Genomic DNA, 12011 nt, shown 5'->3' on the forward strand with positions numbered 1-12011 from the left:
GCATCTGGATCATCGGACAGTGAACGGGCACCCTTCCGCGGTGATCTCGTCAGTCTTCCCTATATGTAATGCTGATAGCATTGCCGACAACCCTCTGTGACCCAATCCCATGGTCCGTTTTCGTGCAACTTTATCGGTCTCAAGATCCTACTTCAAGGTCAAGAGATCCACCCTACACTTCTTTTCTTTTTCTTTTGAAGCTGTTGTCTCTTTGTCACGCGATGCCGTTTGTCCCTACGCCATGATACTTCAGCTCACCTCGTCGCACGCCCAACACCTGTTTTAAACCTCTCGCTTCATTTCCATCTCATGCGGACTGGTCATAGAGCTGAACAAGTGCCACATCTCAGACACAAATAGCTCGATACTCACATGCTCTCCATGGCTTTTATAGAGCCCCCATCTGGCATGCCAGAACGTTTCCACAGAGCTACCCACCGACTACGAATCGCCATGAGAATGAAGTCCTGGCCTACATCTCGTTCCCGTTCGCGAAAGGGACAGAAAGAGGATGGTGCAGGTCGATGCCATCTTATGGAACTGCCCACCGAGCTGCTATTGGAAATTAATTCCCACCTCACGCTTATCCCGGAAGCCGCCTTTGCGCTGACCTGCAAGCGCATGTTTGCTATATCTGGAGAGATTCTCGCTTCCAAATCATTGCGCTTTACTCGGGATTTTGCGCCGCTTTTCCATCACTATCGAAATGGACATAACTTCGTCACGCCGCGCTGGCAGTTTATCACCCTGTTAGAAAATACCCGTTGGCGCGCATGCTCCAAATGCCTGAAACTACACCCTCGGGCTGCATTCTCTCCCCGCGACTTGAGACGCAAGGCTGATCTTCGAACTTGCAACCTTGGCGAGCTCGCCGGGGTCGTCGATCTATGCCCGTGCAAGAAGTTGACTTACCGGGATAAGATGGACCTTGTAGATCAGCTGCGAGTACGGAAGATCACCCTGAATGCTCTGAAATCCGAATTCGGAGACAAGGTCGGAGACAGATACTGCTGGCACTCATGTGTCGAGAAGTACGGATCAACTGAACTGAAAATCTCATTGCTCCCTGAGCTCGACGACGATGACCAGCTGGTCATCCGTACAGAATACCAACTTACCACCGAATCAGGCCAGGTGGGCAAGGAAGAATTCATGACACCGCGATTCGGATGCGCGCATCGATCTGTCGACTTGTGGCTGTCGAGCGTCTACCAAACCACCATATGCCGACTATTCGATTCATTCTGCTCGTCTTGCAAGCGCATCTCCGTCTGCGCTGCGTGTAATACAACATTGAAGTGCCCTCGCAAACAACCATTCAACTCCGAAGAGTTGGGCAGAGCGACTTATCATTTTCACACTCAGCGATATCTTGGAGGATCGGATCCAGTTCCGGATGCGACTTGGGGAAAACAGAGAATTCACCCTGCTGAACCGTCGATTGGTGTGGAGAACTGCAATGAGCTCTGTCCCTGGACGGTGCGGGAACATCCTCCTCTTACTTTTGCGCCTAGTCTTGGCGAGGAGATAATTCAGCCTGCTATGAATGAGCAACCCATCAATTCGTTGTACTCGTCTATTCGCATGATGTAAAGTGGCTTTGGCCGGGTGTTTGGCGGACGTACATTTGGTGCATTTGGACAGGAGTTATTTATAGGGCTGGTATGTTCTACTTGCAGATATCATCCAGGGTGCATACTGGGTGGATTGTTAATATAATTGGATACAAGCATGGCTAGGCGTTGAGGGTGCACATCACTATATTGAATAGGAATACACTTTGAATCTCATCGAAACTCCGTGAGCATATGCGTATGCTGTTGCAAGTGGCAGTGTAAGTGTACCGTTGATTAACGATGATCATGAAGTTTTGACTGCTTCCCGACCAGGATCTGTTTTCACCTGGCCAGACACCACATGTTGATTTTAATAGATCGCTTCACTCGGAACCGAACACTGTCGCGAAGAGGCGGATCCATCCACGGCAAAGTGTAATCCTCCTTCGTACTCTCCTCCAGCACAAAGCCACATTTGGCCAAAACACTAACCGAGGCTGCATTCTGTGAATCGCATACAGCATCCAGGGTGTTGTACTGCAATTTGAGTTCCCAGAACATGGTCACGAACCCTTGCAGCGCTTCAGTGGCAAAGCCGTAACCCCATGCATCGGGATGGAAAATGTAACCGACTTCAGGTGTTGGTAAGACTGACCAGGTACCGACCCATCCGATGAATGCACCTGGTTGGAGAAGTTTAGACTCAATCCCGTCGTCTTGCTCAGGAAGTTTGTCTGGGTCGATGTCGCTGCGGATGATGACGGCGAAGTTGTCACCGTTGGGATTATTAGACAGAAGGAGACTGGACATCCATTTCTTGCTGTCTTCGACGGTCTTGCAGTAGCCGTGTGAACTCCATCGTGTTGCGTGTTTGTCGGACCAGATAGCGTGGTACCCGTAGAGATGGTCCTCAGTCAGACGGACAAGCTGGAGCCGAGGCGTCTTCATTGCGGAGGTAGAGAATCTAGATGGGAGAATAAGAATGGAGGGTGAAAACGAAAGGTAAAAGTGAAAATCGAATGTCAATATACATGGCATCAGTCCCACAGCTTGTTGACAAGCCTACGTCGGGGTCTAGATACGGAAACGCCGCAGCACTTAGGGGATCTCCTATTTGTTTTGAGCCACCACTATTCAACCCAAGTAATCGATCAAGATGACTCAATTTAATGTTTCACTAAATTGAAAACGGCTTAGACTATTTTCTAATTTGACTACTGCATATGAACCATCAGCCTAGGAGAATATCCTAAGTGGTATTATCATCCCAAGTAAGCAGATCTTAGACGAAGTAACCATCAGGTACGAGCTAACTAGATCACCTAAAACAGAACGTCCGAATGACTATAATCATGATACCTTAATTCCAAAGCGATGAAGCTCGAGAACGTATACATCCGATCTAAGCTTATCGCTTATCAGCTGACCGCCATGAGTTTCTCCGCCCCGACGCGCAAAGCGGATGTTGGCGCTTCACTCGCGTTGAACGATCAGCTTCATTGTCGAGCGCATGTCGGGGCGATGAGTTTTCCGCCACCTAACTCGGGACAGTATCCGCAGTACATCCCTCCCCAGTACCAGCCCGGCAATGTGCCTGCGCAGTTGCTGTACAACAATGGCCCTCCTCAGGTGCCGGTACAGTCGCCGTACAATGGCTACACCAAACCGCCAGGCTATCCGCAGGGGATGATGCCCTATCCATATTCTCAATATCAGCAGCAGTCGCATCAGATGCCTCAGCAAATACCTCCGCAGCAACCTCTTATGCATCCACACCAGCAGTTGGCTCAACAACAGCCTCCAATCCAACAGCAACACCCTCAATTTCAAATGCAACAATCTCCTCGTCAACAATACCAACAATCTCCTCATCAGCAAGTGCAGCAGCTGTCTCCGCGCCCGCAATTTCACCAGCAATCTCCCCGAACTCAGCTGCAACAGCAATCTCCGCGTGCCCAATTCCAACAAGCCCCTCTTCCTCAGCTACAACAATCCCCTCGTCCCCATGTACAACAGTCTCCTCGACCTCAGTTCCAACAACAGTCTCCTCGTGCCAACTTCCAACAGCAATCTCCTCGCCAACCTGTGCAGCATTCTCCGCGTCCGCAGTTTCCTCAGCAAGCGCCCCTTCCTCAGCCGCCGCCACCTCCGAAACAGCAAGTGCAACCGCCGCCGCCGCCGCAAGCACCTAAGCAGATCCAGCCCCAGCCGACACCAGCCCAATCCCTACCCCCTGTGCAGCCACAGCACCAGTTCATCAACCCGGCAGAGCTGTTTGTCCAACCACCTCTCCCCGAGGCTCCGCGATCTCGATACATCCCGCCTCCGGATTTTGTCGACCCAAGTGCGCTGTCGGCCACGGCGGCTGGAGATTTACCTTTGCTCCATTCAAGCATCTCTGCGGCTCCGTTAGAAGCACCACTAGCGCCTCCGGCCCAAAATGCCCCACTTGCCAATCCTCAAAATCACACTCGAGGCCCGCAAGGACAGTCGATGTTCCAAATCCAGCCGCCTCAGCCGGTCATCAAAGTAGACTCTACGCCAATCCCAAAAGCCCCGAACGTGGAAAGGAAGCGCCCGCCGTCTACTCCAAGCACTGACTTGAATAAGCGTCCTCCGTCTGCACCCAAGGCGACCCCGACAATTGCGCACCAGCGACCTACTCCCTCGCCTGCCGTGCGTCTTATCCCGCAGGTGAAGATCCCGCCCGCTTCTCCTGAGGTCCAGAAGCAACTTCAGCAGGAGCAGGAGCAGCAGTCAAAGAAACCACAGCAGAAACGAAACAGCCTGCAGGGAACTGAAAAGGCTGCAGCAAAGCCCGCCAAACCCCCAGTGGACTATCAGGTCCTGCTGCTTTCATTGGCTGATGAGTATCTGAACGCTGCGCATCGCCATGGAACGAAGATGGCTCTGGCAACTCGCCAAGGAGATATCGAAGGGTACTATAAGTTAGTCGCTACGGGACTTGGATGCTTGGAGGCTGTGTTAAAGAACTGGCGATTGCAACCTCGCAAAGAAGCTCTTGTGCGACTCCGGTACGCGCGGATATTATTTGAAGAGACGGAAAATGATCTCGAGGCCGAGACGGCTTTGAGCAAAGGGATTGACCTTTGTGAGCGAAATCGAATGCTGGACTTGAAGTACAGCATGCAGCATCTTTTGGCGCGGATGCTCCACAAAACCAACCCCAAAGCATCTTTGAAGGCTGTTGATGGCATGATTCAAGATGTTGAAGCATATCGTCATGCCGCTTGGGAATACGCATTCCGCTTCCTTCGAGTTTCCTTATCCTTGTCATCTTCGTCGCACCAGGACTCTGTTCAGGCATTACAACACCTCCATAAAATCTCCGCTATGGCCGGCCGAAATGGTGACAAGGCTGTCTCGGCAATGGGAGCAATCATGGAAGCCCTGGCACATCTACAACACGGGACAGGGTCTGATGCTATTGAGCAAGCGCAGCGTGCTGTAGCCGCTGCACGGAGTCATCAGTTGAATGAAGAGCTTCGCGACATTCCACAGCTTGTTACGCTCATCCATATGGTTGACATCTTCTGCAGTCTCTTGGAATACGATGTCAACCAGGCTACTCAAAAGTTAAGCGTGATGCAGGCTAAGGTAGACGAGACACTGAGCGACCCCAATTGGCGCCCTGACGGCTCATTCTCGGTTCCACTCAGCGGCAAGTCGGCCGGGCCGTCGTCCATCGACACAGGCGACATTCTCCAGGTCCATAACGGTACGCTTCTTCTGAGCTTCAATTGGCTTCCCCAGCACGACCTTTACGCCCTTTCTTATTTCTTGAGCTCGGTGACTCTGAGCTCCAAGAACTCTTATGATGGTCGTAAGGCAGAGAAGTACTTAGATGAAGGGCTTCGAATGATACAAGGTTAGTTGGTTTTGATGTTTTTATAGAATCTTGTCTAATCACTTTTGCAGGAGAATTCAAAGCCCCTCAAGAGATCGCCGAGTCTATGGTGAATGCGACCCGGAGAGTTGAATGGCGCCGATCTCTTTATTGCAGCTTCCTTCTTCAACGTGTGTTTTTGGCCTGCTCCCGAACCGACTGGGATCTGGCTAAACAGAGCTTGAAAGAGCTGCGAGTGGTCACACAAGACATCGGGCATCAGCTCCCTGCATCTATACAGTGCCTAATGGAATATGCCGCTGGTACCATTTCTCAGGCCTCTGGTGATCTCTCAGCCGCCTTGGCAACATTCCAATCTCCATTGCTATCGCTTTCTTCTTCTATCAGCAAAACCGCTCGCAATGACCCCTGCCGCGACACATGCATCTTGGCAGCCCTCAACACCGTTCTCATCATCCGTGACCCAGCCCACCCATCTCATTCCCATCTCCCCAATATCTTGGCTACTCTCGAATCCTTCTGCCAAGGTAGTCCGAGCAAGTACATCCAAGCCGCCTACTTCCTGGTTTGCGCCACTGTGAATGACTCTACAGTCCAAACCAAACAATACCTCCAGCAGGCCTTGCAGTCTGCAACTGCCATCAGCAATAACCAGATCACCTGCATGACTCTCACCTTTATGAGCTGGAAATACTTCCGCGGCGTCGTTGGCGAGCAAGCTGAGAAGAGTGCTCGAGCCGGACGCGCCATGGCTCGACGAGCCAACGACCGTCTCTGGGCCAGCGTAACCGACGAAATGCTCGCGGATACTCTCGAGCGACAGGGCAAGGGCGAAGAAGCCCGCGACGTCCGCGCAGAGGGCCAGCGACTTATCATGGGCCTGCCTCCTGGCTTGAAACGGTCATGATCTCTCTTCGACTTTAATGCTTATTCTATTACGATGGCACTTATTTATGATACCAATTCATGGCTACATGGAAGGCGTTTTGCGATTTTCTTTGATCTTGAAGCGTGGTGAACAGGAGCACGAACATCATTGTCGTGCATAAAATAATCCAACATAGTCTGATACTTGATACATCACTTGAAAAGTTCTTCAAAAAAATGAAGTCGACCTCGAGCACTATATTGAACCTCTACGGTGAATGGGCAAGTAAATATCCGGCAGACATCCTCGCCTCGGAACACTCCTCATTCAACTCGATCCTATCAAAGATCATAAGAAACACCCACATCCATGCGTAATGTACATACAACCCTGGTATAAAGAAAAAGCAAACCCAGCTGCGCAAAGCGCAACTTCAAATCGAAAAACACCACAACCCCATTAACACCATGCCTAATGCCCTAAGCATCAAAGGTGATACTCAAGCAGCAGAATTAAGATAAAAACACCCCCACCCACATGCCCACACTAAACAAACCCTCGATCTTCGAATCCGAGTCCGTCGAAGAATATCAACCAAGCCCTCCCCAAGCCCCACGAATCCTCCTTGCAAGCTGAATATCCTTCTGCATAATAGTCACCCGCTTCGCATGAATCGCGCACAGATTCGTATCCTCAAACAAATGTACCAAGAAAGCCTCGGCAGCCTCCTGCAGAGCCTGGATCGCGTGGCTCTGCCAGCGTAGTTCTGCGCCGACGTCTGCGGGCAGGAGATCGAGCGCGACCTCGCGAACTAATCGCGCAAAGGGCAGCTTGGCGATTAAAAGGTCGTAGGACCGTTGGTAGCGGCGGATTTCTTTCAGGGCTACAGTGCCGGGTTTATAGCGGCGGCGGCGGCCTGTGGGGGTTGGGTCGCCGGCTTTAGTTTGATTTGGGTTAGTTTGGCTTTTTGGAGGATGGATCGGGAGAGGGGAATGTACGTTGTACGTTTGACGGGCGGCCTTTCTTGACTTTTGGCGATGCGCCCGGTTTGGTTTTTCCAGCGGTGGATTTGCGCGCCGGGGAGTCTGTTGATGGTTTGGATGCGCGGCCTCGTGTGCCTGAGGGTCCGGCGCGGACGGCGGATTTTGTTGCCATTGTGATGAGGTTGGTGTGCGGGACACGCGATTGTATAGCGGGGGGGGGGTGGGAGATGAGCTTGAGCTTAGCTTAAGCTCGAAGGTAGCTCAGAGGGATGCGATTGTTTGGTGTCCTGCAGATAGCACGCGTCGTGAGGGGGGGGGGGCCCTTGCAGGTGGATGTCGGGTCAAGTCAAACACTCGGACAGGAATTGAGATCGAACCTGAGATCGAGCCCGAGTTTGAAAATCGAGAAAACCGCGGATCGGCTGGGAAATCAATATGAGCATCTTCGTCCTTAGCGCCCAGCCCCCGTGATTTTCGACGCGTCGGGATCACGTGATTGATAAGAGATACGGTCTACTTGGCTTCTTGCAACTCATGCTCGTGGCGTGTCATCTTCGACTATTCAGAATGGCTGCTCTGTGGGAAAATAATGGTCAAATGGGCCAGTTCCCTCTGGAACAATGGTTTTACGAAATGCCTCCTGTTACCCGGTGGTGGACTGTAGCCACCGTGGCGACCTCGGTGCTGGTGCAGTGTCACGTCGTCACTGAATTCCAGCTATTTTACAGCTTCCGTGCGGTCTACGCCAAATCGCAGTACTGGCGGCTTCTCACAACGTTCATTTACTTTGGCCCGCTCAATCTCGACCTGATTTTCCATGTCTTCTTCCTTCAGCGGTACTCCCGCCTCCTTGAGGAATCTTCCGGTCGGTCTCCGGCGCAATTCGCCTGGCTGGTCACATATGCCATGACTGCACTTTTGATCATCTCGCCTTTCCTCTCCCTGCTCTTCCTCGGCACGGCCCTCTCTTCCAGCCTCGTCTATATCTGGGCTCGTAGGAACCCGGAGACTCGGTTGAGTTTCCTCGGCTTGCTTGTCTTCACGGCGCCTTATCTTCCGTGGGTTCTGATGGGCTTCAGTACGGTCGTGCGCAGGGAGCTTCCTAAGGATGAGATGTGTGGTATTGTGGTGGGCCATATCTGGTACTTCTTCAATGACGTTTACCCGCCGCTGCATGGTGGCCACCGTCCCCTTGATCCGCCTCGGTGGTGGCGTCGATTGTTTGAACCCGTGGAGGCGACATCTCGCACTGAAAATAATGTTGCTCGGGACTTTGTGGCCGCTGCGGCGGAGGTTCGTTGAAAGAAATCTGGGATTATGTTTGAGTAAGGCTACCAAGACAATAAAGATCGGCTGGCTTTGCATCTCTTTCCTGGTCGAGCCATTGATGCTAGACCAGCCTGGGCAATGGCATGAGAGTATCAACCATTGATTGTGTATCTCCGCAGGAAAGCCACTATTGTCGCATGGTCTTGGTCACATCGAGGGCCTGGAAGGAGTGAGGGCCGGGTCGTAGACTGGTTCGCGGGTCCGCATAAGGAATTTGTCCTGTCAGATGGAACGACAACTCAGCGAGAGAAGGCAAGGAACTAGGAAGCTCGACAGGAGCATGTTTTATTCGGCGTTGATAGCGATAGATACCCTTTTTATTTTCATTATGCATGTGACCTGTAACTTGTTGTTACTAGGCAAACTCAAGATCACTCCTTACGTCCAATTGACAGTAACTATCACGACCGGTAAGCACAAGTGTACACCTGTACATGTACGACTGTCCATGGCCCCAAGACTATGTCATAGTTCTGTACAGCGTCAGACTACACAGCCCCGCAAGATGACATGAGGTCGGCCAAGGCGGGGGCGGATTGTTCAGATTTCCAAACCCGCAGAAACCAGACTACGTGTACTGGACTTCGACCACTTGCAGCGACAGTATGGCCTCTCGGCAATCGCAGGGTCTCCAGCAATGATCGAATCCACCCACGTCATGCGCAACATGACCCTGTGTCCAAGCAAGCCAGGGACCGAGGGACCCTGCTCCGAACAGTTTGCCGATCTGAATGGGGAAGGTTTCTTATCTCCAGTTTTTGCCAACTACCGACTGGAGCGAACCACGGACGAACAGAGGCGGATTCGCAGGCACTGACGCACAGGAGGCGGGCAGTAATTTCGCGAGCGTACCAAGAAGCCGTCCACGATTATTTGGAGCGGGGGCATGGAGGCGGTGGAGGTAGTGGGGGGGGCGCAGTGGAGGCATATCCTCCAGTCGCATCGCAGTCTCCTTTAGACCCAAGGCCAAAGGCCAAGCCGATGGTGATACGAGTACGCAGCATGGGTCTTTCTTGCTCCGTGCACGCGCTCCGTAACGGTCTTTCTGTTGGGGTTGCTCCGGCCGAACACCCTATCTTGACGCAATGGGAGTCCCCGCCACACCCTAATACGCGTCCCCGTCGGTAGTGCTGGCTCCGTACGGGGTGCCTGTCTCGATGGGGTAGCCGGTACAAAGTTAAGCCTTCATGTCTCACTCATGAAGAAGGTATCGAGCACACAATTAATACCTCGTTCCTCGTTATCTTTTTATAGTCCACTCCACTTTTGACGGAGTTCGTATTGCAGTCGGGAGTATCTTATTCTCCTGCCTACCCTGGCACAGAACTGTCAGCGACACCAAAGACAGTCGATCCTAGAATCTCGATTAAGTTCAGGCAACATCATATGGGCCAGTTCCATGACAGAACCAGAATGGGACAAACCGTGGTAAAGCCGTGGCACAGGCAAAGAGAGAGGGAAAAAAAAAAACCTGCCCTGCTCCACCAGCCGGAGACAATCACCAATCGCAACTCGGGAAACGTTCAGGCAACACCTACGTACCTCAGTCACGAAAATGACGGGTACAGCCACCCTAGCTCAGCCTCCTTGAACTCTACTGTTGACACCCCGTGGCTGCTCTTTGCCCCTTTCTGTCGCCTTCCCTTTTTTAACTCTCTTCCTCTACACTCCTTTCTACTTTTGATTTAGTTGTTTTAGTTCCCCACTTGTCACTCCTTATTATTCTTTCCCCCTTTCTCGCCAGCTTGGGTTAAGACTTAATCTTTTCCCCCTTCAACGACCCCATGTCCCGGCGCTAAAACAAGGATCATTCACCCTCTACAACGCGACGCTCGAGATCCTAAGGCCTAGAAGGCCCGTGATACTCGCTCGCCGAGACGATTTGACGACTCCAAAGTTTCCATTCAATTGAATAGTGCATTTCTCTCCACTCTCTTAAGTCACCACCAAACTTCAGCCACCACCATGCGGCGCGGTCTTTTGATCTTCCTCTTGATCAACCTCCTCATTCTCTCTCTCCTGGTTCGCAGTGTCTCTACGTTGCTGTCGCTGCTCGTGGAAGATGCCTCCGCTGACGCGATTCACCGCGCGGAATTGCCCTCGCCAAACTCCAGCCTGATCGAACAGCGCCCTCAGATCATTCCTAAGATTATCCACCAGACCTACAAAAACGAGACCATTCCCGAGGTCTGGGTCGAGGCTCAGCAGAGCTGCATTGACCTACACCCGGACTACGAGTATATTGTACGTCTCTTATATGAATCGACCTGAAATCTATGCTAATATTGCTCCAGCTATGGACGAATGAAAAGTCGCGCGACTTTATCGCCGCCGAATATCCTTGGTTCCTCGAGACCTTTGACGGCTACAAATACCCTATCCAGCGCGCAGACTCGATCCGCTATTTCATTCTAGCCCACTTTGGCGGAACCTATATTGATTTGGACGACGTACGTATTTACCTAGCTTTTGATACCTTGGGTATAGACTCTCTAACTTTCAACAGGGCTGCAACCGTCGCCTAGATCCTCTGCTCGCTTACCCCGCGTGGGTGCGCCGCACCGTGCCTACTGGTATTTCCAACGATGCAATGGGCTCTGTGCCCCAACACCCCTTCTTTCTGCGCGTGATCGAATTGCTCCAGCAGTACGACCGCCACTGGCTCCTCCCCTACATCACTGTTATGTACTCGACTGGTCCACTGTTCCTATCGGTCATCTGGAAAGAGTACATGCAAGACCACCCGTCCGAGATGGGCCGCGTGCGCATTCTTATGCAGGACGAGTACAATAAGTACTCCTGGAGTTTCTTCACCCACCACACTGGAAACAGCTGGCACGGCAAGGATGCGCACTTCATTTTCTGGGTAAGCATAATCCAAAATTCTGGGTCATCAGATCAACGCTAACAATGCACAGATGGGTCAACACTGGATGTTACTCACTTTTTGCGGCTTCCTCCTCGCCGCCGTCGTCGGCTTCTGCCTCTTCTGGACCTACGGTCGCATCGTGCTCCTAGGAGCCCAGTACCGCTACCGCTACACCAAGGTCCCCTCAATCATCAGCCCGTCCCGCTTATCATCTTCGCCCTCGCGGCGCGCGCGGCGCATGATGCCCACGCTGCTGCGGAGGGTAAGCTTCAAAGAAGACGAGGAATGCGGCGGAGCCACCGAGACCTCGTACGAACTCGGTCGCCGCGACGACTGAGATGTCTGCGATTTCTTTTGTGTATCGATACGGCCTTGGACACGATCTCTGCATACCTAACAGCATTTAGTGTACAACTTTTCTTCTTCTTTTTATGAGCGCTACATGCATGGTGTCTCAATCCTGCGGGGTCCGGGATTGGTTGCTTTCACCTGGAGCACTTTGGGGTCTTTTTCTTGTCTTCTGTCTTCGCCTGTGTCT

General features: G+C 52.1%; 6 protein-coding genes across 6 annotated transcripts; 4 read left to right on the forward strand and 2 right to left on the reverse strand.

Annotated features, from left to right (window-relative positions):
* Positions 1–381: 381 nt before the first annotated feature.
* Positions 382–1593, forward strand: N7443_000606 (uncharacterized protein; the record flags this gene model as incomplete). The annotated part of the gene is made up of 1 exon (XM_056880662.1): positions 382–1593. The coding sequence occupies one exon, from the start codon at positions 382–384 to the stop codon at positions 1591–1593; it is 1212 nt and encodes a 403-aa protein (XP_056745900.1).
* A 305-nt stretch (positions 1594–1898) lies between these two features.
* N7443_000607 (GNAT family N-acetyltransferase) lies at positions 1899–2504 on the reverse strand (the record flags this gene model as incomplete). The annotated part of the gene is made up of 1 exon (XM_056880663.1): positions 1899–2504. The coding sequence occupies one exon, from the start codon at positions 2502–2504 to the stop codon at positions 1899–1901; it is 606 nt and encodes a 201-aa protein (XP_056745901.1).
* A 483-nt stretch (positions 2505–2987) lies between these two features.
* Positions 2988–6331, forward strand: N7443_000608 (uncharacterized protein; the record flags this gene model as incomplete). The annotated part of the gene is made up of 2 exons (XM_056880664.1): positions 2988–5445; positions 5496–6331. 2 exons carry the CDS (start codon positions 2988–2990, stop codon positions 6329–6331), a joined length of 3294 nt encoding a protein of 1097 aa, XP_056745902.1.
* A 551-nt stretch (positions 6332–6882) lies between these two features.
* On the reverse strand, positions 6883–7447 carry N7443_000609 (histone H3 family protein; the record flags this gene model as incomplete). The annotated part of the gene is made up of 2 exons (XM_056880665.1): positions 6883–7229; positions 7291–7447. 2 exons carry the CDS (start codon positions 7445–7447, stop codon positions 6883–6885), a joined length of 504 nt encoding a protein of 167 aa, XP_056745903.1.
* A 395-nt stretch (positions 7448–7842) lies between these two features.
* On the forward strand, positions 7843–8577 carry derA (putative ER-associated proteolytic system protein Der1; the record flags this gene model as incomplete). Its single annotated transcript, XM_056880666.1, has 1 exon — positions 7843–8577. One exon carries the CDS (start codon positions 7843–7845, stop codon positions 8575–8577), a length of 735 nt encoding a protein of 244 aa, XP_056745904.1.
* Positions 8578–10569: 1992 nt separating this feature from the next.
* N7443_000611 (glycosyltransferase family 32 protein) lies at positions 10570–11810 on the forward strand (the record flags this gene model as incomplete). The annotated part of the gene is made up of 4 exons (XM_056880667.1): positions 10570–10848; positions 10899–11054; positions 11111–11470; positions 11523–11810. 4 exons carry the CDS (start codon positions 10570–10572, stop codon positions 11808–11810), a joined length of 1083 nt encoding a protein of 360 aa, XP_056745905.1.
* Between the last annotated feature and the right edge of the window lie 201 nt (positions 11811–12011).

This window comes from Penicillium atrosanguineum (assembly GCF_028827265.1).
Source record: "Penicillium atrosanguineum strain IBT 20685 chromosome Unknown utg000001l_segment0_segment0, whole genome shotgun sequence".
NCBI classification, from domain to species: Eukaryota; Fungi; Ascomycota; class Eurotiomycetes; order Eurotiales; family Aspergillaceae; genus Penicillium; species Penicillium atrosanguineum.